This window comes from Copadichromis virginalis, linkage group LG10 (genome assembly GCF_057382275.1).
Source record: "Copadichromis virginalis isolate Kocher_CV1m ecotype Utaka linkage group LG10, C_Virginalis_male_GT1.1, whole genome shotgun sequence".
Classification (NCBI taxonomy): Eukaryota; Metazoa; Chordata; class Actinopteri; order Cichliformes; family Cichlidae; genus Copadichromis; species Copadichromis virginalis.
The window spans coordinates 11,705,586-11,729,131 of NC_140627.1; the positions used below are offsets into that span (position 1 = coordinate 11,705,586).

The window sequence follows — 23,546 nt, forward strand, 5'->3', positions numbered from 1 at the left end:
TCTAAAATGGAAATTTCCTGTTTCCACAGGGTAATTCCACTTTAGATCAACAGTATACAGCCCCACAGTGATACCATATCAATGTCAAGTCATTCTGATTTTGCCTTCCAAAGTAAAAGCCTTTTCAAATTGTCCACAATTGACCTAACTTTCAGTGATTTCAAAATGCTCTAAAATGGAAATTTCCTGTTTCCACAGGGTAATTCCACCTTAGATCAACAGTATACAGCCCCACAGTGATACCATATCAATATCAAGTCATTCTGATTATGCCTTCCAAAATAAATGCCCTTTCAAATTGAGCATATACAGCCTACTTTTTTGACGATTTCAAAATGTTCTTAAACAGAATTTTGCTGTTTCCACAGGATAATTTCACTTTAGTTCAACAGTATACAACCTCACGATGATACCATATCAATATCAAGTCATTCTGATTTTGCTTTCAAAAATAAAAGCATTTTCAAACTGCCCATATCTGACTTGATCCTGGAACAATTTCAAAATGCTCTAAAATGGAAAATTCCTGTTTCCACAGAGTAATTCCACCTTAGATCAACAGTATACAGCCCCACAGTGATACCATATCAATATCAAGTCATTCTGATTATGCCTTCCAAAATAAATGCCCTTTCAAATTGAGCATATATACGACCTACTTTTTTAACGATTTCAAAATGTTCTTAAAAAGAATTTTGCTTTTTCCACAGGATAATTTCACTTTAGGTCAACAGTATACAACCTCACGATGTTACCATATCAATATCAAGTCATTCTGATTATGCCTTCCAAAATAAAAGACTTTTCAAATTGCCAAGATACGACCTACTCTTTTAAAGATTTCAAAATGCTCTAAAATGGAAAATTGCTGTTTCCACAGGATAATTCCACTTTAGATCAACAGTATCCAACCCGACAGTAAAACCATGTAAATTTCATGTTGGTCTGATTTCGCCTTTCAAATTAATGGCCCGTCGAATTTGTCCATATGTGATATACTCTTTCAATTATTTCAGAATGTTTTAAAAATGAAAATTGCTGTTTCAACACATATTGGGTTTTCATTTTGAAAAGCAAAATCAGACTCAATTGATTATGACAGAATTGAATCATAAAGATGATGTAAAAGGAAGCTGAAATTGCCACTAGGTTGTAATTGATAGTACGTTTATATTTTAAGTCTGTGGAAAGATGTCATTCTAAATAAAGAAATTACAAAACAGCTTGCAAACCAACCATGACATCTTTCCACAGACTTAAAATATAAACGTACTATCAATTACAACCTAGTGGCAATTTCAGCTTCCTTTTACATCATCTTTATGATTCAATTCTGTCATAATCAATTGAGTCTGATTTTGCTTTTCAAAATGAAAACCCAATATGTGTTGAAACAGCAATTTTCATTTTTAAAACATTCTGAAATAATTGAAAGAGTATATCACATATGGACAAATTCGACGGGCCATTAATTTGAAAGGCGAAATCAGACCAACATGAAATTTACATGGTTTTACTGTCGGGTTGGATACTGTTGATCTAAAGTGGAATTATCCTGTGGAAACAGCATCTTTCAATTTAAGAGCATTTTGAAATCGTTAAACGAGTAGGTCGTCTACGGGCAATTTGAAAATACTTTTATTTTGGAAGGCAAAATCAGAGTGACTTGATCTTAACATCGTATCTCTGTGGGGTTGTATACTGTTGATTTAAAGTGAAATTATTCTGTGGAAACAGAAAATTTCCTTTTTAGAGCATTCCGAAATCACTGAAAGTTAGGTAAGTTATTGGCATTTTCAACAGGCCATTATTTTGGAAGGCAAAATCAGAATGACTTGAAATTGAAGTAGTACCATGGTGTGGATGTACACTTTTGATCTAACATGGATTCATCCTGTGGAAAGAGCAAGTTTCATTTTTAGAGCGTTCTGAATTCTTTAAAAGAGTAGGTCGTATATTGGCAATTTGAAAAGTCTTTTATTTTGGAAGGCAACATCAGACTGATTTGATATTGATATGGTATCACTGTGGGGTTGGATACTATTGATCTAAAGTGGAATTATGCTGTGGAAACAGCAATTTTCCATCTTAGAGCATTTTGAATTCGCTCCAAGAGTAAGTCATATATGGGGAAATTGAAAAAGCTTTTATTTTGAAAAGCAAAATCAGACTGACTTGAAATTGACATGGTAACATCGTGAGGTTGTATACTGTTGATCTAAAGTGGAATTACCCTGTGGAAACTGAAATCTTCCTTTTTAGAGCATTCTGAAATCACTGAAAGTTAGGTAAATTATGGGCATTTTCAACAGGCCATTATTTTGGAAGGCATAATCAGAATTACTTGAAATTGATATGGTAACATCGTGAGGTTGTATACTGTTGACCTAAAGTGAAATTATCCTGTGGAAACAGCAATTTTCACTTTTAGAGCATTTTGAAATCTTTAAAAGAGTAGGTCGTATCTTGGCAATTTGAAAAGTCTTTTATTTTGGAGGGCATAATCAGAATGACTTGATATTAATATGGTATCACTGTGGGGCTGTATACTGTTGATCTAAAGTGGAATTACCCTGTGGAAACAGGAAATTTCCATTTTAGAGCATTTTGAAATCACTGAAAGTTAGGTCAATTATGGACAATTTGAAAAGGCTTTTATTTTTGAGAGCAAAATCAGAATGACTTGATATTGATATGGTATCACTGTGGGGCTGTATACTGTTGATCTAAAGTGGAATTACCCTGTGGAAACAGGAATGTGCCATTTTAGAGCATTTTGAAATTGTTCCAGGAGCAACTCAGATATGGGCAGTTTGAAAATGCTTTTATTTTTTAAAGCAATATCAGAATGTTTTGATATTGATATGGTAACATCGTGAGGTTGTATACTGTTGATCTGGAGTGGAATTACCCTGTGGAAACAGGAAATTTCCATTTTAAAACATTTTGAAATCACTGAAAGTTAGGTCAATTATGGACAATTTAAAAAGGCTTTTATTTTGGAAGGCATAATCAGAATGACTTGATATTGATATGGTATCACTGTGGGGCTGTATACTGTTGATCTAAGGTGGAATTACCCTGTGGAAACAAGAATTTTTCATTTTAGAGCATTTTGAATCGTTAGAAGATTAAGTCAATTATGGACAATTTCAAAGGGCCATTACTATGAAAGGCAAAATCAGACTGACTTGATATTGATATGGTATCACTGTAAAAAGACTGTGGTTGGAAAGTGTTGATATAAAGTTCAAATAGTATTTGGAAATACGACTTTTGCTTTTAAGAGCATTATTAAGTCATTGAAAGAGTAGTTCAAAAATGAAGATTCACAGGGCTTTTACTTTGAAATCCAAAATAAGATGGCCTTGATAGTGACAGGGCACAATTAGGGTACAAGGCTGTGTCATATAGATCTAACATTAGAGTTTGTAAAAAAAAAAAAAAAGCCTAAATTATATGTTATTATGTTCTTAACATATCTGTTAATTCACTCGAAGTTGGCTTTTATTTTGAAATCCGGTTTCCACATCCATTCCCGTAATACTTTGAATACACAGGGAACGTAAAACAAACTGGAGGCTGGCTTGACTGCAAGTCTCGAATTGGAGGCTGGCTTGACACAAGTTGTATGGTGGAGGTACAGGTCATCAGTCACTTACATAGGCTGGCATATTTATGTGTGTCTGCACCTTCATCTCTCTGTAAATGGCATCAAAATCTCTGGATCCTGCTATTTAAAACAACAAGCTCTCCTCATCTCATCAGCACCACTACAAGCGAAAATAAACAGTCGCATTCTTCCTCTGCACTCATGTTTACTAAAGGCCAGTAATTGCCAATCTTTTACTTGCTGTTTGTGCAGTCGGTAGATGGCGCACCGTCTAATTTCTCCGTATTTTAATCGCATCACCGTGGCACGGTCTTTTAACCTTTACTATGACGAGAAATGAAGCTAATGCGGGCCCGGGCCAGCAGGCCTGTACCTTCACTTCCTGCCTCTGATGTAGCGTGGACGTGCATAATTAAGAGTTCACGTGTCGTTCTTTGCTTAGCCCCTCCACGGGGCTGCAGTTATTTATCACAATAAATGGCACACGCCGCTTATCACTGCAAACACAGATGACTGATGGCATCCGGCAGCCAGCGCTGAAATGCACGATCATGCTTTGCCTTCTACTTCTTGTTTCTCTCTCTTGCATTCACATGACTGCACAATGACGGCGTTCAGGAGCAGATCTGTGCTGTGAGATAAACCGTTTGAAAGCAGATGCTGATGGGGGACTATCACAGGCTGCAGGCCGACCGGACCGTGCACTACGACGACTTACTTAATAATAAATTTAAATAAAAGATAACATCACTTACATCAAGAGTGGCAGTCCCGTAGTGTTTTCATCATTTATGCGCAGCGGAATGAGAGCTCCTCATGTCTGCAGTGGCCCGAATAGCACGACCCGATGTGTTGGTATGATCCAGCTGTGTAACACCTTCCCCTGCCTGCTCGTTTGTAGGTGAAGCTTATTAGAAAAAGGAAAATCACAAATAAGAATAATTTCTTTTAAAAAAAACTGCTTTGACTAGACGATGCACAGCTCTGCCGGACTCACAGTAAACAGATAAATTAGGAAATGTCATCAGGGGTGCTTGGCTAACTCAGCTGGCGTCACGTCTGAGCGTGTGTCACTCTGAGCTGCGAAGCGTGTGTGAGGAGACAGTGACGGGGGAGGAGGGCTCTATTGTCTCTACTGCGGATGACATCATCCCAAACCAATGGCTACACGCACGAGAGGAAGGACTCAGGGGCGAGCACGCAGCACGTGCGGGCTGGAGGAGGAGGACGTGAAAAAGTGAGGGGATAATGTAAAGCTGGTGGTGTGCAGTACTGCGAATTTTGGTATCGATCGGATACCAAGTAGTGCCGATACCAATACCGTTACCGATACTTTTGGAGACCTGGAACGTAAATGTCCCTGTCTTTACGGCACTTTGGGTCCACTTCTGTCATTTAAGTTATAAGCTATAAATTAAACAGAAGGACAGACAACACAAAAAGCCACAGAGATATTGCATTTTTGAGGTATATTTTTTCATTAAAAAAATGTAACACAATTCAGTGGGCTACATACTGAACTTAAGAGGATAGAAACAAAGTATCAATGCTATCTATAGTATCGGTCTGATACCAGTACCAGCACTGATATGGACACTGTGGCTTTTTTGATTGATTTGCCCACTTCTACGTGGAACTCTCTCCAATCAAAACATTTCCCACAATAATTCATTAATTAAGTGATTAAAAATAAAATAAAATCAAAATGAAATGAAATAAATACGTAAAAGCTACATCTGTTTCTTTTGGCAGAGCTGATTACAGGTTTAAGATGAAGACTAAAAATGTTTTCTAGCTCCTGAATGTTGCATATTTTATTCAGAATTTGTTCTTTAGCAGATTTTGTCCTGAAACTGGCAGCACAGGCTCTGTACAGTATATATCCCAAGCTCAGGTTTGAGGGTTGTGCAGTACTGTATAGCCTATTTGCGATTCCCAGGACTGCACCCTTCTGTTTCAAATGTCAAAGTTTGTTTATAAAACGTATAAATTGAACTAATAATAATTAAAAAACAATAAAGACAATTATAAAGAACTACAGTAAGCACAATAAAGGAAATAGAATAGAAATATCTATATGACAAAAAAAAAGTTTACAGAGACTGAGACCTCTGATGTGCCTGGAATCTGCTGGAGCCAACTCTCCAGTTTCAGGGTTACAGCTCCTAATGCTCCTGTTACCACTGGGAGCTCTCTTTGCAACCATTTGGCCACACTCATCCAGACCGAATGACATCCTGATGTCCTCGCTGTATATCCTGGTGAGGTGGATCAGTGACTTGATGTCTCGCTCAATCCTGGCATACAGCTTGATATCATCCATTTACAGGAGGTGGCTGATGGCCGCTCGATTCCTGAATCTATGCCTGTATCCGCTCTTAGCGATGAGCTGGCTGCAGCGGTTTCACTTTAACTTGCCATTTTTGACCTCCATCATCCTGCATCACTAGAATGATATAGAGAAACAAACAATAAATCCAGATGTTTGGCTCAAAAGGTAGTTTGAACAGGTCATTGTGTCAATAGTCATAATTTACGCCAGCAGTTATGCATTATTTTCTGATATTCTAGTCTTTGGGCTTCAATAAGATGATTGTGGAGAAACAGCTATTTGGATTCCAACTATTGTTGCTACCACAGTTATTATCAGAATGTTCAGCCTCCAGTGAAATGTATGCTTTCAGAGAAAGTACAGTGAAAGCACTTCACATATCTGCAATAACGAGGACCTTTTAAGTTCAGACAAAATGTAAATATTCACCTTTTCCACAACCTTCTGTCTGTCCTTTGCTTTTTTCTTGCACACTGTTTCCTATCTGTCATGGTGCAGGGTAGTTGGGGTTTAAAGATTCTTCATCTCTGTTAATGTGTTCTGTGTGGCCTCACTTCTGTTCTTGTTAGCTTGGGTTTCTCTTTCATTTCTGTTTGATCTCTAACATTTTGTGCTTTTATAGTTCTGGTGAGTGTGATTATTTACCCGTTTAGCGGCCTTTCGTTTTGTGATATCTCTGAGTCTCTTTTTAGTTTTTTTTTTTACTAGTGATGAGTTCAGTTTTTGTGATATCTTGTACTCTGGTTCACATCTCGTTTATTAGTGTTATTATTTGTAGCAGTCTCCCCATTGTTTCTATTTGTGCCTCCCTCTGTCTCCTCTTGCGCTTATGCATTGATCCCTTTGTACCATATTCTTGTTAGTGTTAGTATTCAGGTTGTTATGTCCTGATTTTCTTTTCTGTCCTGAACAGTGGCGTCGTTAGGCCTATTTTAGGGGTGCTGAAGCCTCCCTAAAATATTCTTAAGCCCCCCTAAATAATTTGGTGGGGTTTTTTTTTTGGGTTTTGTTTTTTTTTAACTTATTCGATTTTTTTTTTACAGAACTTGCAGACAAATTCAATATAAAGATGCAGGAATATGAGTTTAAAGAAATAATAATATAAACCTGTCGCTATTCACACAAATATGATCATAACTCGGTTGGTCCCTTTCGCTTTACATTGTTAAGGTAGCGTCAGTGCTTCGTTATCCAATCCGTTCCAGTTGTTCACAGGGGACATCCACATGACTGAAAATCCAGTCCTCGTTTTCACTGCTACTTTACACTCCGCTCGTATACACCTGCAGAAACACTAGCGTGCATGTGGCAAACGGCAAGAAATCATGGATATACTCAAGTTTTTCAAGAAAGTAAGTCTTCATCACTGGCTGGTAGTAACAATTAGTTAGCTCCAGCTAACAGCAGAGAGTCCCATGTAAATAATGAACCAGGTGCTCCCCATTTTGTAAATAAAAACCTGGCTAGCGCACTAAGTTAAATTGTTAGCATAATTTTAATTTCTGTCACTCGTTTTAGCTCTGAAAAATCCAGCTGAGCTCATTCAGGTATGGTTATCATCAGTGGAAATAATAATAATCACTCCATCCCCATTAACCTGTAGGAGTCAGGGCAGAGGAGCACAGAGAGGCAGAGGGGAGAGACGTCTGCTGGAGAGGTGAGTCAAAGGATGGAGTCATTTGTGATGCAGACAGTCTGATTAGAATTTTATGGGACTCAATATGGATATGAAATATGAAACATTTCAGTCACGGTACAACATATAAGACCTGTTTAACTTGAGCTTTTATTTAGGAGAGTCAAGGTTAGAAAGTGGAGAGAGCAAAGAGAGAGAGATATATATAAGTCAAATTAGCCTGACTCACATATTTTTTCTATTTTAATATTACTTCAATTCAAGTAATTTAGTAATATTTTTCAGGGCTTTAAATTGCAACCATTTTAGTCACATGCGTGCTCAAAATATAATGTTTGTAACTTCAAAATATTTGGGAGCAACAAATTACTGTGGAGCGGGAGCAGAAGTCATGATATTAGCAATTTACATTACAATTCAGTATGTTTTAATGTATCTTGAAGGGTGAGGCAGAAGGAGTGGCTGAGGGAGAAAAAGGTCAACAGGCAAGTTCAAGTCAGAGAGAGCAAGGAGAGACAGAGGAGCTGCAGCAAATAGATCGAGAGGCAGAGGAAGATCAAGTTATTACAGAGAGAGGAGAGCAAACAGGCCAAGAGAGGGAAAATGATGAAGCAGCTGCAGCAACTCATTCTACTACAGGGTTTGATTTAGGTGACAAAGACACAGGGCCCAGACAGGTGAAGCTGAAGAGCTATCTACATGATACGTTTGGTACACAGAAGCGAGCATTTAACCACAGCTGGTTTGAAAAGCACAACTGGTTAGAATATTCAGTCAACCAGAGTGCAGCTTTCTGCTTCCCATGTAGAGTGTTTGGCAAAAACATCAAACATGATAGTTTGGTCAGTAACGGTTGCAAGAACTGGAAGAAAGCTTTAGTCATCTTTGGCAAGCATGAGATGGCACAAACACATAAGGACAGTGTTGTTACATGGAAAAGCTACCAGGGAACTAGCAAACAGGGAAACGTTGCACAGATGATAGCAACTGCAAATGTGAGTGAGATAGTCGAAAGAAGAGAGTATCTCAGACGAATTGTTGCAGTCACCTCTATGTTAGGGAGACAGGGACTCCCTTTTCGTGGCCATGATGAAGGTGAAGACAGCCCAAACAGAGGGAATTTTCTTGCATGCATGGAGCTTTTGAAGGAGTTTGATTCTTTTCTTCAAAAACATAATCCCCCATCAAATGCACAGTATATCTCACCAACATCCCAGAATGACATGATTGACTGTTGTGCCCAGGAAGTTACTAGTGTCATTGTATCTGAAATGACAAAGTCTAAAGTCTATTCCATCATGGTGGATGAGGCAAGGGATAAAAAGGCAGAGCAGTTAGCTGTTTGTGTCAGGTACGTGTCAGAGGGGGCAGTGAAGGAGCGTTTCCTTGCACTTGCAGAGATAAAATCATTTGATGCCCAGTCCATTGCAAATGAGATTCAGCAGCAGATCCAAAACTATGGTCTTGCAGAGCTTAAGTGTGTAGCACAAACATATGATGGTGCAGCCGTTATGAGTGGCTCCACTGGAGGTGTACAAGCACATTTTAGAAGGCTCCATCCTGAGGCTATCTATGTGCATTGTTATGCTCATCAACTCAACCTGGTTTTGTGCAATACTTGCAAGGCTGTCCCAGAGGCTGTGGAGCTTTTCAGCTTGTTGGAGTGTGTGTATTCTTTCTTCAGCACCTCCCTAGTCAATCATCATAAGTTCATGGAGACTCAGGCAAAGCTTGGATTGACAAAAACTGAGCTTGTGCAACTTTCAAACACTCGCTGGGCATGTCAGTTGCGATCAATCAGTGCAGTTCTTGAGACATTGCCTGCCATTTTGGAGTGCCTATCTGCAATTGGATCCCCCATAGCTGTTGGTCTCAGAGCAAAGCTCTACAAGTTCTCAGCAGTCTATGCACTACTGATGTTTCAGTCGATTCTGTCTGTAACCGAAGGACTCCACAAATTCCTGCAGAAAGAGACTTTAGACCTGGCAGAAGCTTTTATCTGCAAACAAGCTGTGTGTGACACACTTAAGGGCAAACACTCAGATGCATTTGCTACAGAGCTGTATGAGAAAACCAAGGCCCTGTGTAACACCCACAGTATCCCTGAACCAGGTGCCAAGACAAGGCACAAACAGAGGAAAATGGAGGATTTTGTCCTGGAGGCAACTGTGGGTTCACGCACTGAATTGAACAACTCAGACACATTGAAAAGAGAGTTACTTTTCCCTTGTGTGGATCGGATGGTTGGCGAGCTTGATCAAAGATTTTGCAGTGTAGATGCAGGGCTGCTAAAAGGCGTCCAGGCATGCAGTCCTAAATCTGAGAACTTCTTGAGTGAACCACACTTGAATGAACTTGCAAAGCACTACAGACTTGACCTGAAAAAAGAGGAGGTTCTGGTGGCCAGAAACTTTCTTACCCGGAAAACAGAGGCTGGATGTCCACCCAAAAATATGTTGTCTGTGTACAACCTCCTTGATTCAGACATGTTTCCCTCTCTGAAGGCAACCATCCAAGTTGCCCTAACAGTGCCTGTCAGCAGCTGCTCGTGCGAACGGTCCTTTAGTGCACTGCGTCGGCTGCACTCCTGGCTGCGTCAAACAATGGGTCAGAAAAGACTTCACAGTCTTGCAGTCATGTCTATTGAAAAAGACACGCTTCAGCATCTGAGTCACAACAGAGTGATTGACCGATTTGCCACTCTTAAAAACAGACGTCATTCTTTGATGCTTCCACCCACCAAGTAACTGGTGATTGCAGCCAGAAAAATGTACTTTTTTATTTTCAGTTTTTTTCTTGTTATTGATGCGGCAAACACATTTCCTCTGTTTTTTTGTTGTACTGTATTATAAAGCAGACTGAAATAAAACAATAGATCTATTGGTGGCCTAGGATGTTTAATCTGTCCAAAAAAGTAGGAAAACAATTTCTCAGTCTTTGTTTTCTGTTTGTGAAATTTTGTGCTCATTCACTACGTTCGTTCATGTCGTGTGCATCTCTTGGGGGCTAAGCCCCCCCTGTCCTTAAAACCTAGTGACGCCCCTGGTCCTGAATTAGTTTTACTTCCCCATCTGCCTTTTCCTGATTTACTGATTGCTCATACCCATGTCTCCTCACTCCCCCGTTTGTCATCCCCAATCAAATTACAATATTGTTACAGTCTTGCTTTTTTCATCACCTTTGTTAATTTTGTACCTTTTTGTATCAACCAATAGAGGCTCACTTTGTTTTCTCATGCCTCAGCCTCATGCTGAGTATGTAATATAAATAAATTAGATTTGATAGTTACATTTGATCTGATCAGCAACAAACGAATAAATAAAAAGAAAACATTAATCCAGTCCAATAGCTAACTGACAAATTACATTATCACCCATTATGCATTTCATTAAAAACTTATAAAGTCTGTCAAATATGCATGATTGGTTGTTTTTCTCTGTAGGTTTGATTTGAAGTATCGTAAAAATAAAAATTTAAATCTGCACTCCCGCTCACACACCATTAGCTATGTCAGTATGATATTTTTGATCTCAGCTTGAACAGAGGGAAGCCAGATTTCTTTCTTCGGGAGGAAGGGAGATGATTGACATGCGTGTCGTGCTGATTAGGAAATGATCTTCTCTTTGTGTGAAATCATGAAGTAGAATGTAGCCACAAGCTAATTTTAACATTTTAAGCAGTTTAGGCTGCTGAGACACACTGAAAATGGAGACATTTAGATGTTGCGGAAGCGGCACTCACTCTTTAAAATGAACTGACTTTTACGTGTTTCTCACTTTGGCTGGGATCTGGGTCCACCGGCTCCTATTACTCTTGTTTTTAACATATCTGGGAGTAGAACAGCCTGTAGCTATGACACACTTGACCTATGTTGTTTGTTTACACATAGCATCACATTTACTATAATTTTCAGCTATTAGTTTTGCCAAACATGTATTTGCCACAAACTGTATCCTAATCAACACACACTTGTCTTCCTGTGCTTCTTTGAAGCCTTGGAGTAAAAAATAAAAACCCTGAGGGTTGATTGGCCCACCTCAACCTAATCTCTGTATTGACACTTCTGCAGCAGAATTATCACTGGAGCAATACAAAAGCATTACACTGTCTGTCTGATGTTATCTTCACTCATGCTGTGCATTTCTGCAGTGATTCCCAAAACACAATCGGTCTGTGCTTCTCCAAAATGATACTAATTGCTGAGAGATTGATCTCACCCTGCCAGCACTAGAGTCGCTTCACATAGCTGACTTAATTCAGGCCCATTCACGGCTATCACTGTAACAGCATGGGCCACACAATAGTTTACATCCTACTGGATGAGTGAGGATGATCTTTTTTCCCCCCTTGCTGCATGTGGTTATATAATGATGAGTAAATCTTATAATGTGAATTATCAAGTTTTGCAGGTGCAATGTAAATTAGATAATGTGTCTATTTCTAATGTGTCAACTAAACGCTGCAGGAAGCCCCGTAAGGTATAACAATAAAATAGCGCAGGAGGTTTCAGTTCCACCTGCAGTACCTGTTAGGAGGAAATGTATCTGGCTGTGCGGAGTTTCTTTGTGAATTTGTTGATGATGAAACCGTCAGGATCTTGTCTTAACCTTGAAGGAACAAGTTGATCATGTTTATACGTTCTTACTGAGAGTCTGATGTGAAGATTGATGGCATAATTAGTTCCTGCCGGCAGCTCGTTGGCTTAGTTTAGCACAGACACTGGAAATATGTGGGTTTCGCTCCATCCAGAGGAAACAAAATCTTCCTACCTGTTCTTGTTAAAGTCTTGGCCAGAAAGCAAAAATGGCAAACTGTTCTTTTAATAAGGTGTGTCTCGGCCCAGTCCACCGAAAGGCTTACGCACCAAACCCTCCAAAGACTGCTATAAAATTTGTGTTTTTAGCAGCAGTGTTTAAGAATTTGGGTTTATACAGGTTCAAAATGGTGTGAATAGAAACGGGACAGTGCTTTGTGACGCTACCTTGACAGCATAAAAAAATGCGTCTAGCTGTCGTCAGTTCGGGACTATTTATTTTGCATTTTTTACTTTCTGCACAGCCAAAGGAACTTGAGGGACCGAGAGTCTGATCTTCTCCCATGCTCTTTCCTTTAAAGACAGGAAATTTTCTCAATTTTGTCAAAACATAGAAATGTAATAAAAAAGGATCATCAAAAAAACCCAAACTGCAGAGTAATAAAGCACACACTGCTTCACGTTGCTTGCTGCAAAATATACTTGAAGTAGCTAAAATTTATATGAAAGGGTTAAAATAAGCCCCTAATGGGCCATGTATGTATTTGACACACTTTGTGTGAGTTTTTGAGGCTTATATCATCAGAGTGTTTCCCTCCTGTAAAATCTAAATAAATTGCATTGCATTTTTAAGCAATAAATTGCCCAAAAAAGCGAGATAGCAAATATGATACAAATTAAACTCATATCTGCCAATTTATATTTCGGTGTCTTTTTGAAAAAAATGTCAGAAGATTCAATAAACATTCCATTTTCAAAAGATTTGAATTTTCTGGCAATTAATTCAGGGTTCAGGCTTTAAAGGGATAAAAGGGTCTGAGAGTCGTCGTTCACTTCATTTGTTGACAACGGGACAGCCTTAAGGTATGGAAAGTGCAGAAATAAACTAGAGGGGGTGATATGAGGAATTAAAAATTTTTTTTTTTAACTATTGGGAGTGTTTGAAGAGAGCAGTACAGTGGTGTGGTGGTTAGTTCTGTTGCCTCACGGGAAGAAAGTCCTGGGTCTGAATCCACCATCAAACCGGAGCTTTTCTGTGTGGAGTTTCCATGTTCTTCCCACAGTCCAAAGACATGCAGTTAGTGTGGTTAGGTTCACTGGCCATTTTAAATTCTTTGTAGGCTTGAATGACTGTCTGTTTCTCTGTGTTAGCCCTGCAACAAAGCAACCTGTCCATGGTGTACCCTGCCTCTCGCCCAATGACAGCGGGGAACAAGAATTGGATAAGCAGAATGGATGATTGTTGGACACATAAGCTAAGAACCGCTGTCCAAGGAAATTAAAATGTGGACGCCTTAGTTTCCAAAACTTATTTTTTGACCAGAGGGTAGTTGTAACACAGACACTGTCTCCCATTGAATTTGTTTGAACTTGTTAGCAAACAGCTTCCTACTCACACAACCAGAGGACAGAAAATTATTAGCACCATTACTTTCATGTTATTTGCCACCTGGTGTCCTGTTATTCCTGGGTTTAAGCTCCTCAAACTCCTGGGGGAAACATCTGTCTCTTTAGCTACTGAATGCTTCGCTATGTTCATATATCCACGTCTTTAATTCCGTGCTGCTGCTACTACTGCACACTTTTTAAAAACCTTTTCCTGTACCTGCTTATTTAGACAGCTAGCACATATCCAGCAAGCTTTTAGCATCAAGCGTATGTATGTATGTATGTATGTATGTATGTATGTATGCATATTTAAGTCAGTCACTCATTTTCTATTCAATAATGCTAGACCCATCCAATATAAATCAAATGAATGCCATTCTGCAACATTCTCCTTCTGACATTCCTGTTTTAGGTCTTCTTTCGAAATTGCTCTCAGTGCTATTGCAGGGCTGATCCTGGTGAACAACCTGGGGAGGGGGGATCAAAAGAACGTGATGTTCTGCATGTCTCGTCAGCTCCCAAGCATTCCCATTCAAAACTGTTTCAGACCGCAGCCCTTCAACATGTACGGCACCTTGGACCTTCAATGCAGAACGTGCCAGAGAGTTGACAGAGCGTGGGACTCCTTTTCTATAATTCAAAGGAATGAATTTTGCCAGAAAATGAAAAATTCATTCCTTTGAGTTATAAAGCAGAGCACTAGCACTCACATTTTACAGTCACAAAAGTGTGAAAAGTGGAATGTATGCGCCTACAAGAAATGATAATATTCTCCTTTTACCTCAGCAGGGGCTCGTTTCCCAGTTAATGTGTTTGCAATTAGTACATTCTTCTGCCTGCAATAAAAAAACAGTTATTAAGACACAGCATATGCTGCAGCGAGGGAAAATGATGAAATTATTCTCCATTTTTCCTCTCTTTGAAATGATTTTCTGTTTTTGCTGCTGCTATTTATCAGGCAATTATCAACATGATGAAACCTAAATCACTTTTAAAATGCGCCTAACCTGTCAGACACTACATTCTCTCATATTTATTTGCCACCTTCCAGGAATCTGCCGACATTTGTGAGTCTTTATATTGATGCTTTGATTTTTACTGTTATACTGAGGCTATAATAGTTATTCTCTCATTGATAAATTCAGGAATTGCAGTGAAAAAGTAGTTAGACATGCACAGTAGGACGTCAACAATGCCAAACAGGCCAGTCATGTACTTGCAGACTGTGTCCCGACATGTAGTTTAGCACATATGAAAAACATGCAGGGGCCTTTTTAAAATTGATGCTAACTGGAAAGTTCTGAATACATCTACGCTCATTGTCTAAAGGTAATGTCTTAAAGTTATAGTGTGTAAAATCTCACCACCATATTTTAGTCAATTGTAGATTGCTGTCAACTGAGTTCTGTTGGCGGCCTCTGTAGGACAAACAATTCATCTGTAGTGAGTGTAGCTTCTCAATATGCTGGGTGTCCACATGTATTTACTCTGGAGGAAGCTGCAAAAATCTGGAAAAAAAAGTTTCAATATGAGTTGATGAGTCAATGAAACTGACCAATAACAACCACACTAAGGTGAGTTGAAGATATTCTGTGCTTTTCTGTTGGTAAACACTGTTGTTTATGCCGCTGTTAGCTGCTGTTAGTTGGCATCAGTAAAACATTGTAAAACACAGTAAAACACCAAACATTGTTGGACTTGGACACTTAGTGAATAAACTGTCATACAATGTAAGAATATAATTATACTGTTTATCAGATTCAAAGCGTGATTTTTAGGAACCTAACATTAGCTGGCATCATGTTAGCTTATAACCATTTGTTGTTGTTTGGTTTGTTCTTGTTGTCAGCTGTCCAGAGAAAGGATGGTTATATGTTTAATCTGTTGACAATATCAGGAATAAATAAGCATGTTTGTGCATGGTTTCATGTTTTAAAGCCCTCACTTTAGTTCAGGAGATGAAGCTAGAAGTCAGGAATGATTATTTTTTCCAGATGCTAGCTGTCTTGTCTTTCTTATTTGCATTTTTGCTTTAAATGGTGATAGACTCCACTTCTCCGATGATAAAACACAGGTGTCATCCCTCATAATTGGAGCCTGACTGTACAGACATGAATTAAAATTTCTCTCCACAGCACATGAATGCCTTTACTTTAGCATGCTAACTCTTTGGCTAGTCTCTAGCTGACTGTACTTTTAACTTTATTAAGAGTAGTTTGTGAGAGTCATTGACGACCTGGTTTGTATAATCTAAACCATCGTTCAAAAAGTTAAATTAAGATGACAAGGCGTCTAACGGCATAATAAATGAGCAACATTTATTTCCACTTTTTTTATACATTAAACGTGCATATCAATAAAACTAAAATCGATCATATAAATACCTCTACTATTATACTGTTACAATAAATATGGCTCTACAGATTCTAGGTTAAATAAAAAACAGATTTCAGTATCAACTGCGGTGCAACACAAGGAGACACTCTCGGGACACACTGTACATGTCTTCTCTTTTAGCACATTTTCCATGTCAAATGATGGACTTGTTTGGTGATTGCGATATGATACAGTGTACTCCACTCTCATTTAAAAGAGCCCGTTTGCTCTCTGCTGTGCTTTTCCTAAAATAGATATTGTTGAATAATGTTCACAGTGTCAGCATGACAGATAAGAAAACTGCAGTCCTTTTAATGTCCATATTCAAATTCTGTTTCTCTTCTGTTACCAACAAACCACCCCGTACCATTTTGTGGAGTCAAAATGGAGACAGTGCCATGCTTTTTGACAATTTGTGCTGGAGTGCAAAGGAGCACACACTCACCACCTACACACACGCATACGCAAAAATCATAAATGTGCTTAAAGTATTTGTACAATTAAAAGCAGGCACTCTGCTCCAGGTTGGCTTTAAAAAAAGGCTATTTTTCCAAAAAAATCTTGGCTATGTCAAACATGACAGTGCACCAGGCAGTGAATAGAGTATGATACAGCTGTGATTCACATGTACACAAACACATCAACACATCAACACCCATGTCAAAATATTACATACGGTACTTTAAAATATATTACTAAGAAACTGTTGTTATCTGATAACGTGCAAAACTAAGCACACCTTTCACAACACTCTCACGCACAATGTTCATCTTTTACATGATATACAATGAATAATTGTACAGACTAAGTAATAAATATCATCTCACAAATATGTTTTACTGGTCACTTCTGTCTTCCACTTAATGTAAATGCCAAGTACTATGTAATGCCGTCCCATGCACCATCTTTAAGTTTCCGCTATATAACAAAGGCCAAAAAGGAGAATTCTTCTAGACGTTTTCTTCAATCTTGTGCTTTCTTAACATCTACAAACAGAGAGAGAAAGGATCCAATGCCAAAAGCTGTCTGTATGCATCAAGTGGCAGAATATAATTTATGGTGATAGAAATGATTAGATAAATGTGTCATGTGATATAATATTTCAAAAAAGGAATAAAGTCAAGAGAGCTTCATTTTCAGTGGCTAAAGCTATCCTTCACAGCATAGGTGGGAGCAAAGTACCAAAGTCCAAAGAATCAGAGTCAGTCAGATACTGTGCCGTATTAATAATAACTAATGATACAAATAGTTATAAACCTTTGTGAAAATAGACAAAAACGGAGAGAAAACACGTTCAGTAAATTGTAAAAACAAGGAAAGGGCTTGTGTCTGTGCCTTTCCCTCTGTCTCAGAAGCCAGGCACGTGGCAGTACGCCTCCAAGGAGGACAACAGGATGTAGATGAACCAGAGAGAGAGGAAGAGGAAGAAGGTGAGAAGCTTGGCTGTCCGTGGGCCACCGAGCTCTCCTCCAGACACGGTGGGACGTCGGCGGTAGAGCAGCACCAGCACGCACACCAGCGCCATGATGGTGAAGAGGGTGACAGAGAAGGCCAGGGACCCCGGGTTCACTTTGAACACCTTGCCTTTGGTGTACCAGTAAACTGCTGCAATGGTCCACGCCACTCCGATGCCTAAGAACACGTTGACCGCATTGCTGCCCGTCACATTTCCAATAGAGGCGTCAGCATATTGATCCTGGATGGCAGCCACCTTACTTGCAAAAGTGTCTGTAAAAGAGAGAGAAATAGGCAAATATATATAAGTAATCAGTAATGTGCACAGACTGAGTACAGGTGCCACAAACACCAGGGACTGTACAATAAGCACTACATGTATTTAAGGAAATTCAAGCCTTAATTTAGGAAGTACCGCCATTATTATACTGTATATAGTTTCCCAATTTCAAAGGCTCAAAAATAATTGACTTACAAGTAATTTCATGGCCAGATGAGGCATATTTACCAAATTAAGCCATTAAAGATCTGGAGTTGATTTAGTAGTTGTGACTGGAACTCTTAGCATGTAAGTCCAAAGTGTCCGTGCAAGTGCAACGAGGCCATGATTAGGCTGAAAGTTCAAAGGAAAAACTTAGGAACACAGCCTAAGCTGTAAGAGTGGCCAAATCAACAAACTAGATCATGGTTACAACGAATAAATGGACTGTTCAGCTCAGCAATACCACACATCCCAAAAGACTACAGAAGACTAAAGTGTATGATTGCAGAAGTTATTTCTTGGTTGGTTTCATCGATTCTGTCAAGAACACTCAATAGGAGGTATAAAACTGGATTATTTTATGAATCTACAATCAAGACATGCTTTTTGGAATGGAAATACAAAGACAAGAATAACAAGGTGCAAACCTCTGGTTATACTTAAAAACATGAAAGTCTGATTAGGCTTTCCTGGAAAAAAGGGTTGTCAAAGAAAACAAAAATCATACTCAGATATAAATATAAATAGATAAATATAAATAGATAATAAAATTAACATTGTATTAAGATAGTCATTTGAATCACTACTGATACAAACTCCCTCAAAAAGAGAGACTCAAAAACAAGCAGCAGCTGGAGATGGCTGGAGTAAAGGCCTGCCAGAATAATGCAAAGGAAGAAACACAGGATTAGGTGATGTCCATGTTTCCAGTCGTTGACTAAAAAGGGTTTTCATTCAAGTATTAAAAACAACACTTACATTTAAAGTGATGTTAGTTGTGTTTCAAAATTGTCGTAAACAGTTATTGTCTTGATGCATGCTCAATCATCCAGGTAAGTAAATCCCAAAGGGTTGAGACACATTTTTTCTAAACACCACATCTCCTTGGCTTTTAAACATGTTGCGCCAAAAACTGGTCCACCTCAAGGATTGGGTCCCCTGACACAAGCAGAGTAGTGTAGTGTACTCTGTTAAGTACCTGGAGGATTGCCATGATTTATACATGGCAAACAACCTCTGGGGAAGTGGATGGCACAACCTCGTCAAGCCAGGACTCCGCAGTCTATTTACACCTAGAGGCCAGTGGACACTCTTTTAATGATGAGGATGTACATATCCTGGACAGGGAGGAACGCTAGTTTGAGCGCGGAGTCAAGGAGGCCATTTACGTGAAAAAAGGAAAGACCATCTCTGAATTGAAGGGGGGGGGGGCTAAGGGTACATCTTTCACCATCTTAAAATGCCGTGATTGCAGCCATTCCCCAACTCTCTGTGAATGGTACTCCTGGCCATTGATCAGTGGGCTTTGATCAATGGTCTAATTTTGGTCTAATGTTCATAATTCCACACATTGCCGAAAACCCAAACAGCACACGCAATAAGAGGCTTTATCTAAGTGTCCTGTTAATGTTGGTGGGGCGTCAGTTACACAATGGACCGAAAGCCAGCACAACAGAGCCAGCGGTGCACGGGCAAGAATTCATTTCTTACTTGGAAATTCGTCGAAATTAGTTGTGGTAGCTACCTGGGCTATGTGCCACTTCAGTATCTTTGATGTACTATTGCTGTGTGATTTATTACTATTAATGAAGGCTGCATTACAACCTGCTAGCTGCAAATAATCACGTGCAGTTCTGAAAGCAGACAGAAAGAAAACATATTACTGATACAGAAATAGTTTTCTACACGAGATCACTGCAAAAACTGCAGCCTTACCTAATGTCCACCCTACTGTTACTCATTTTATATTAAGATTTTAAAATCTAGTTGGTATTGCTTTCAGAACTGCACATGATTATTTGCAGCCAGCAGGTTGTTAATGCTATCCATCAAGTCTAACCTCAGCTAATGCTAGCTAACAATGTTAGCTCGGTGGCGAGTAGCCTTCAGTAATAAATCACACAGCAATATTACATTCATGTAGTTGTAAAAAGCAAGACAATATATTAGGTAATCCAAAGTATTCAGAATACGTTACTCACATTGAATAACTTAACGGAATTCATTACAAACTACATTTTGGGCCATGTATCCTGTAATCTGTAGTGGAAAATATTTTAAAAGTAACCTTCCCAACACTGTTTGTTGATCAGTGGTCATGACAATTTGCATATTAATGATTAGCAACCTCACAGCCCCTTGTCCAGTGGGCTAATTTCAGTCATTGTGCGATGTACTGTTTATAAAGCTGGGGAAACCTGCAGTCAGCTGAGACTGAAGAAGTCACTTGGATGAGTGACGAAACGTTTCTCCCACTGCAAATGTTGCGTCCAGATGAACAGAATCAACCCAGATTTTTGTGAAACTCAGTTATTTAAAGCTGAAAATAACACAGTTTTTGTGTAATATTGTTCTCATAAAACAATAGCCACCCATGGTGCTCTGTGTGTACGTTAATTGTTATTAGGCTGTTGTAGTCTTGTGGCCCTGCATTAATGATTAGAAGGACCACATCCTATATGTGGTTATGGGAATACAGCCAATAGCCTACTGTGAAACTGCAAAATAGAAAACTTTCTCTCATTGATGAAACATTGTTTGGCTCGTAAACAGATCTGACTTTTACTCACAGTAAAATAAAAATGGGCCCCCAGCTGTCAAGGAGTTCAGGACTCAAGAGAAATGCCGTTATGTATCAAATAATATATGTGTAGCTAATAAACTGTGACTCTGTATGTGACAGATCACTTGTCTGCAGTGTAAAAAAGCACAATGTTGTTTTCTGACTGTCAAGAATAATTATTTTTAAGCTGGCTAATTACTGAAGTCAAGTTCAGGGATCATTGAACAACTGAAAACACGAGAATTTGACTCTTATATTAAGACCTAGTTTACATTCATTAATGGTGACTTTTTCAAAAAGGGGGGCTTCATGGCTTTCTCTTATTTGGCACGGGATTTTTTAGGGAAGCATGAGAGGATAAGAAGGAGTCTCAAAGCGTGAGAGTTGGCAACCCTTGTTTATTAAACCAAAACCTAATTTTCATAGTCATTTTTTGTGTTCAGTGTTAGTGTTTAGGAAATAGCAAAATGGGACTATAATTAGGGCGAAACTAACAAGCGAAACAAGGTTTTTTTTTTCTGTTTACAACTTGTTAATATCCAAGACATGAGCTTTGGAGAGAATCCCTCTGACAGCACAGGTGGGGGAAAAGGTTACGCAAGCAGCTGCTTCTGCCACAGGGGAAAAGCCCAGAGGAGACACAGGACAAGGCCGCTGGTAGGACTGAACGACAAGCACAGATGCCCACCTGGAACAGAAGTGCCGAGGGCCACAAACACCACTGCGGTGACCGAGTCTTTGAGACCGACTGTGCAGCCGAAATGTGAGGCCAGGTCCCCGGTCACAGCTGTCAGAACGCCAATGAGGGAAATAGAGACAAAGAAGCAGGCCCAGCCGTTCCAGTATTCAGTCGGTGGGACGAAAGCAAAGAGGACCTTCCAGAAAACTGTCAGGAAGTGCATAATGTAATCAAAGCAGGACGGCAAGCGTTCCTCCCCGCTCTCCTCCTCATCGTCGTCACCTACCAAAGACAGAAAAGATGCATGAAAGCCTGCGAAACACAACCTTCATTTAGACCACTGTTTGGCTTTACAGAGCACCGTAAAGCCACCATGAAATTGATATAATTTTAGTTTCAGTTACTGTGTTTGTTCAGACACTGGCAGTTTTGGGAAATGTTCTACAGATACTGTAAAATGGAGAGAAGATTTAATATGCACTGCTGTTGGATGAAACTGTGAATGTGGATATTGTTTGGACAATGGCTGCTTTTGTGGTATGTGGCCATTCACGTTGTTATCATAGTCATTCTGTGACTGCTCTATACTGCTCCTGTTATCTACAGCCAAGAAATCATTGTTAAACCCAAATGGGATTTGGACCAGTTGTGCTTAGATAAGAAAGACGTGCAACAAATACACCACAGGAGGACAGGAATACAGTGGCTTCAATACAGCAGTCATCGCAGTTGTCACAATTCAGTGCACTACACACATGCGGGGGGCTCGTAGTTAGTGTCACACCATTTAAAAACAAATGTGTCATCGTGCGACCAAAGCACAGCAATTAGTAGAGCTACCATTCCAGTGACAGCCATCGCTGAGGGCAGGAGATTACATTATAATTTATAATATCATCATATTTTTCATAATACAGCTCAGACCCAAACTGTGGAAGTGAATGAGCACTAAAAAATCCTGACTTTTCAGAAATTTTGTGCCAATTTGTCATCATATTCATCTTCATATTTTAGATCAGTAAAACCTTCAGCATCTTTGAGCAATCCTTTTCAAATCAGAGACATGCTGGAAGTGTACTTTCTATCTTAAATATGCACATTACAAATGCAAATCTGAGTTTCTCCATCCAGCAAGAGAGAGAAAATAAAGAAAAGAGTACGTTAACCAAATGACACATCACGGGAGTCTAAGTGAGCTTTTAGCCCAATGATTTGTGCACTAGTGCAGATCTAAAAGGTTCACAGACAGCTTTGGAAAGACCCCCCCAAAAAGATTCACCATACCACAAACATCGTCATAAATTCTTCAGAACCATTAATTGTTGAGGAAGAGCCGGCCCTTTTAGTTTTTATGATGAGCCTCATCATGCATTTTTAATAAACTGTCTGGATTTAAATGGATGAAGCAAATAAGCTCAGAATGATCAAAAATGAATTAAAATAGCATTTGTTTTTGTACGCTCTTTCAACCCTTTCCGTTAAACTGGGGATGTTTTTTTCTTTATGCAATCTTAAACGGAGCATTTTAAATTTTATTTTAAAGACATATCTAAGTGAGCGCTGCACAACAGGCGGACCGGGTGGACCGGATCCAGCCTGCAGGCTCAATCTTCTTCAGGACTGCCTTCAGAGGGATGAACAGATGAGACATTTCAGGACGCCGCGACTTACCTGCACTGACAGTGACGGCACTAACAAACTGCTCTCTCCAGCTGCTGCTCCCTACAACAAGAGCCAGGTTCGTTTTCTTGATCAGCTTGTCCACTGTGCTCTGCAAGGAAAGCAGAAGAAAGGTGCATTAACACACACTGAATAACATACTCAGTACAATCTTAGTGCTGTATGACACTGGGGACACTGATGTGGTGAATGAAGATACAATTACCAGCTTCTGTCCTCCCAGTGTGAAGCAATGGTGAGTCACCAAAACAGATGCGAGCACAAAATCCCAGTAGCCCCCAGGAGAAAGGGAGTGTGCAAGGGAGTGTGCGAGCATAAAGCTGCTTTAAAGCAGTGAAGAAACACAAGCCAACTCATAAAACTGCAGCTGTTAATATCACTGCAGTATCATGTTACAGCTTAAATGTTCCTAAATTGTCTCAGAGTGCTGCACCACCCATTTTAAGCTGAAGGATCAGTTTACTTGCGCAGAGGATTGCAGTATGAATCTGTGGTATCTGTGTAGCTCCAGCACAAGTATAATGGCGATGATGTCATAGTTATCTGATAAGGGTTAGCTCAGATTGTGACTGGAGACTACACATCAAAC

The 23,546-nt window shown here is 39.4% G+C and overlaps 3 protein-coding genes across 5 annotated transcripts in view; 1 reads left to right on the top strand and 2 right to left on the bottom strand.

Moving 5' to 3' along the window:
* Positions 1–4,717, bottom strand: part of LOC146699888 (uncharacterized) — a 28,449-nt gene extending 23,732 nt beyond the window's left edge. For both annotated transcript variants that reach the window (XM_085469809.1, XM_085469808.1), the window contains exon 1: positions 4,369–4,717. The gene's annotated coding sequence lies outside the window, so the exon portion shown is untranslated. The remainder of the gene's footprint in view (positions 1–4,368) is intronic.
* Positions 4,718–8,752: 4,035 nt separating this feature from the next.
* On the top strand, positions 8,753–10,461 carry LOC146699889 (zinc finger MYM-type protein 1-like). Its single transcript, XM_085469815.1, has one exon. The coding sequence runs from the start codon at positions 8,805–8,807 to the stop codon at positions 10,326–10,328; it is 1,524 nt and encodes a 507-aa protein (XP_085325941.1). The 5' UTR covers positions 8,753–8,804; the 3' UTR covers positions 10,329–10,461.
* A 5,555-nt stretch (positions 10,462–16,016) lies between these two features.
* The window catches only part of slc8a4a (solute carrier family 8 member 4a), a 30,233-nt gene continuing 22,703 nt past the window's right edge, over positions 16,017–23,546 (bottom strand). For both annotated transcript variants that reach the window (XM_085469818.1, XM_085469817.1), the window contains exons 7-9: positions 22,949–23,048; positions 21,287–21,559; positions 16,017–17,827 (exon numbers count right to left, since the gene is read on the bottom strand). In XM_085469818.1, the coding sequence (XP_085325944.1) occupies positions 17,448–17,827; positions 21,287–21,559; positions 22,949–23,048 (753 nt within the window). In that variant the 3' untranslated portion in view covers positions 16,017–17,447. The remainder of the gene's footprint in view (positions 17,828–21,286; positions 21,560–22,948; positions 23,049–23,546) is intronic.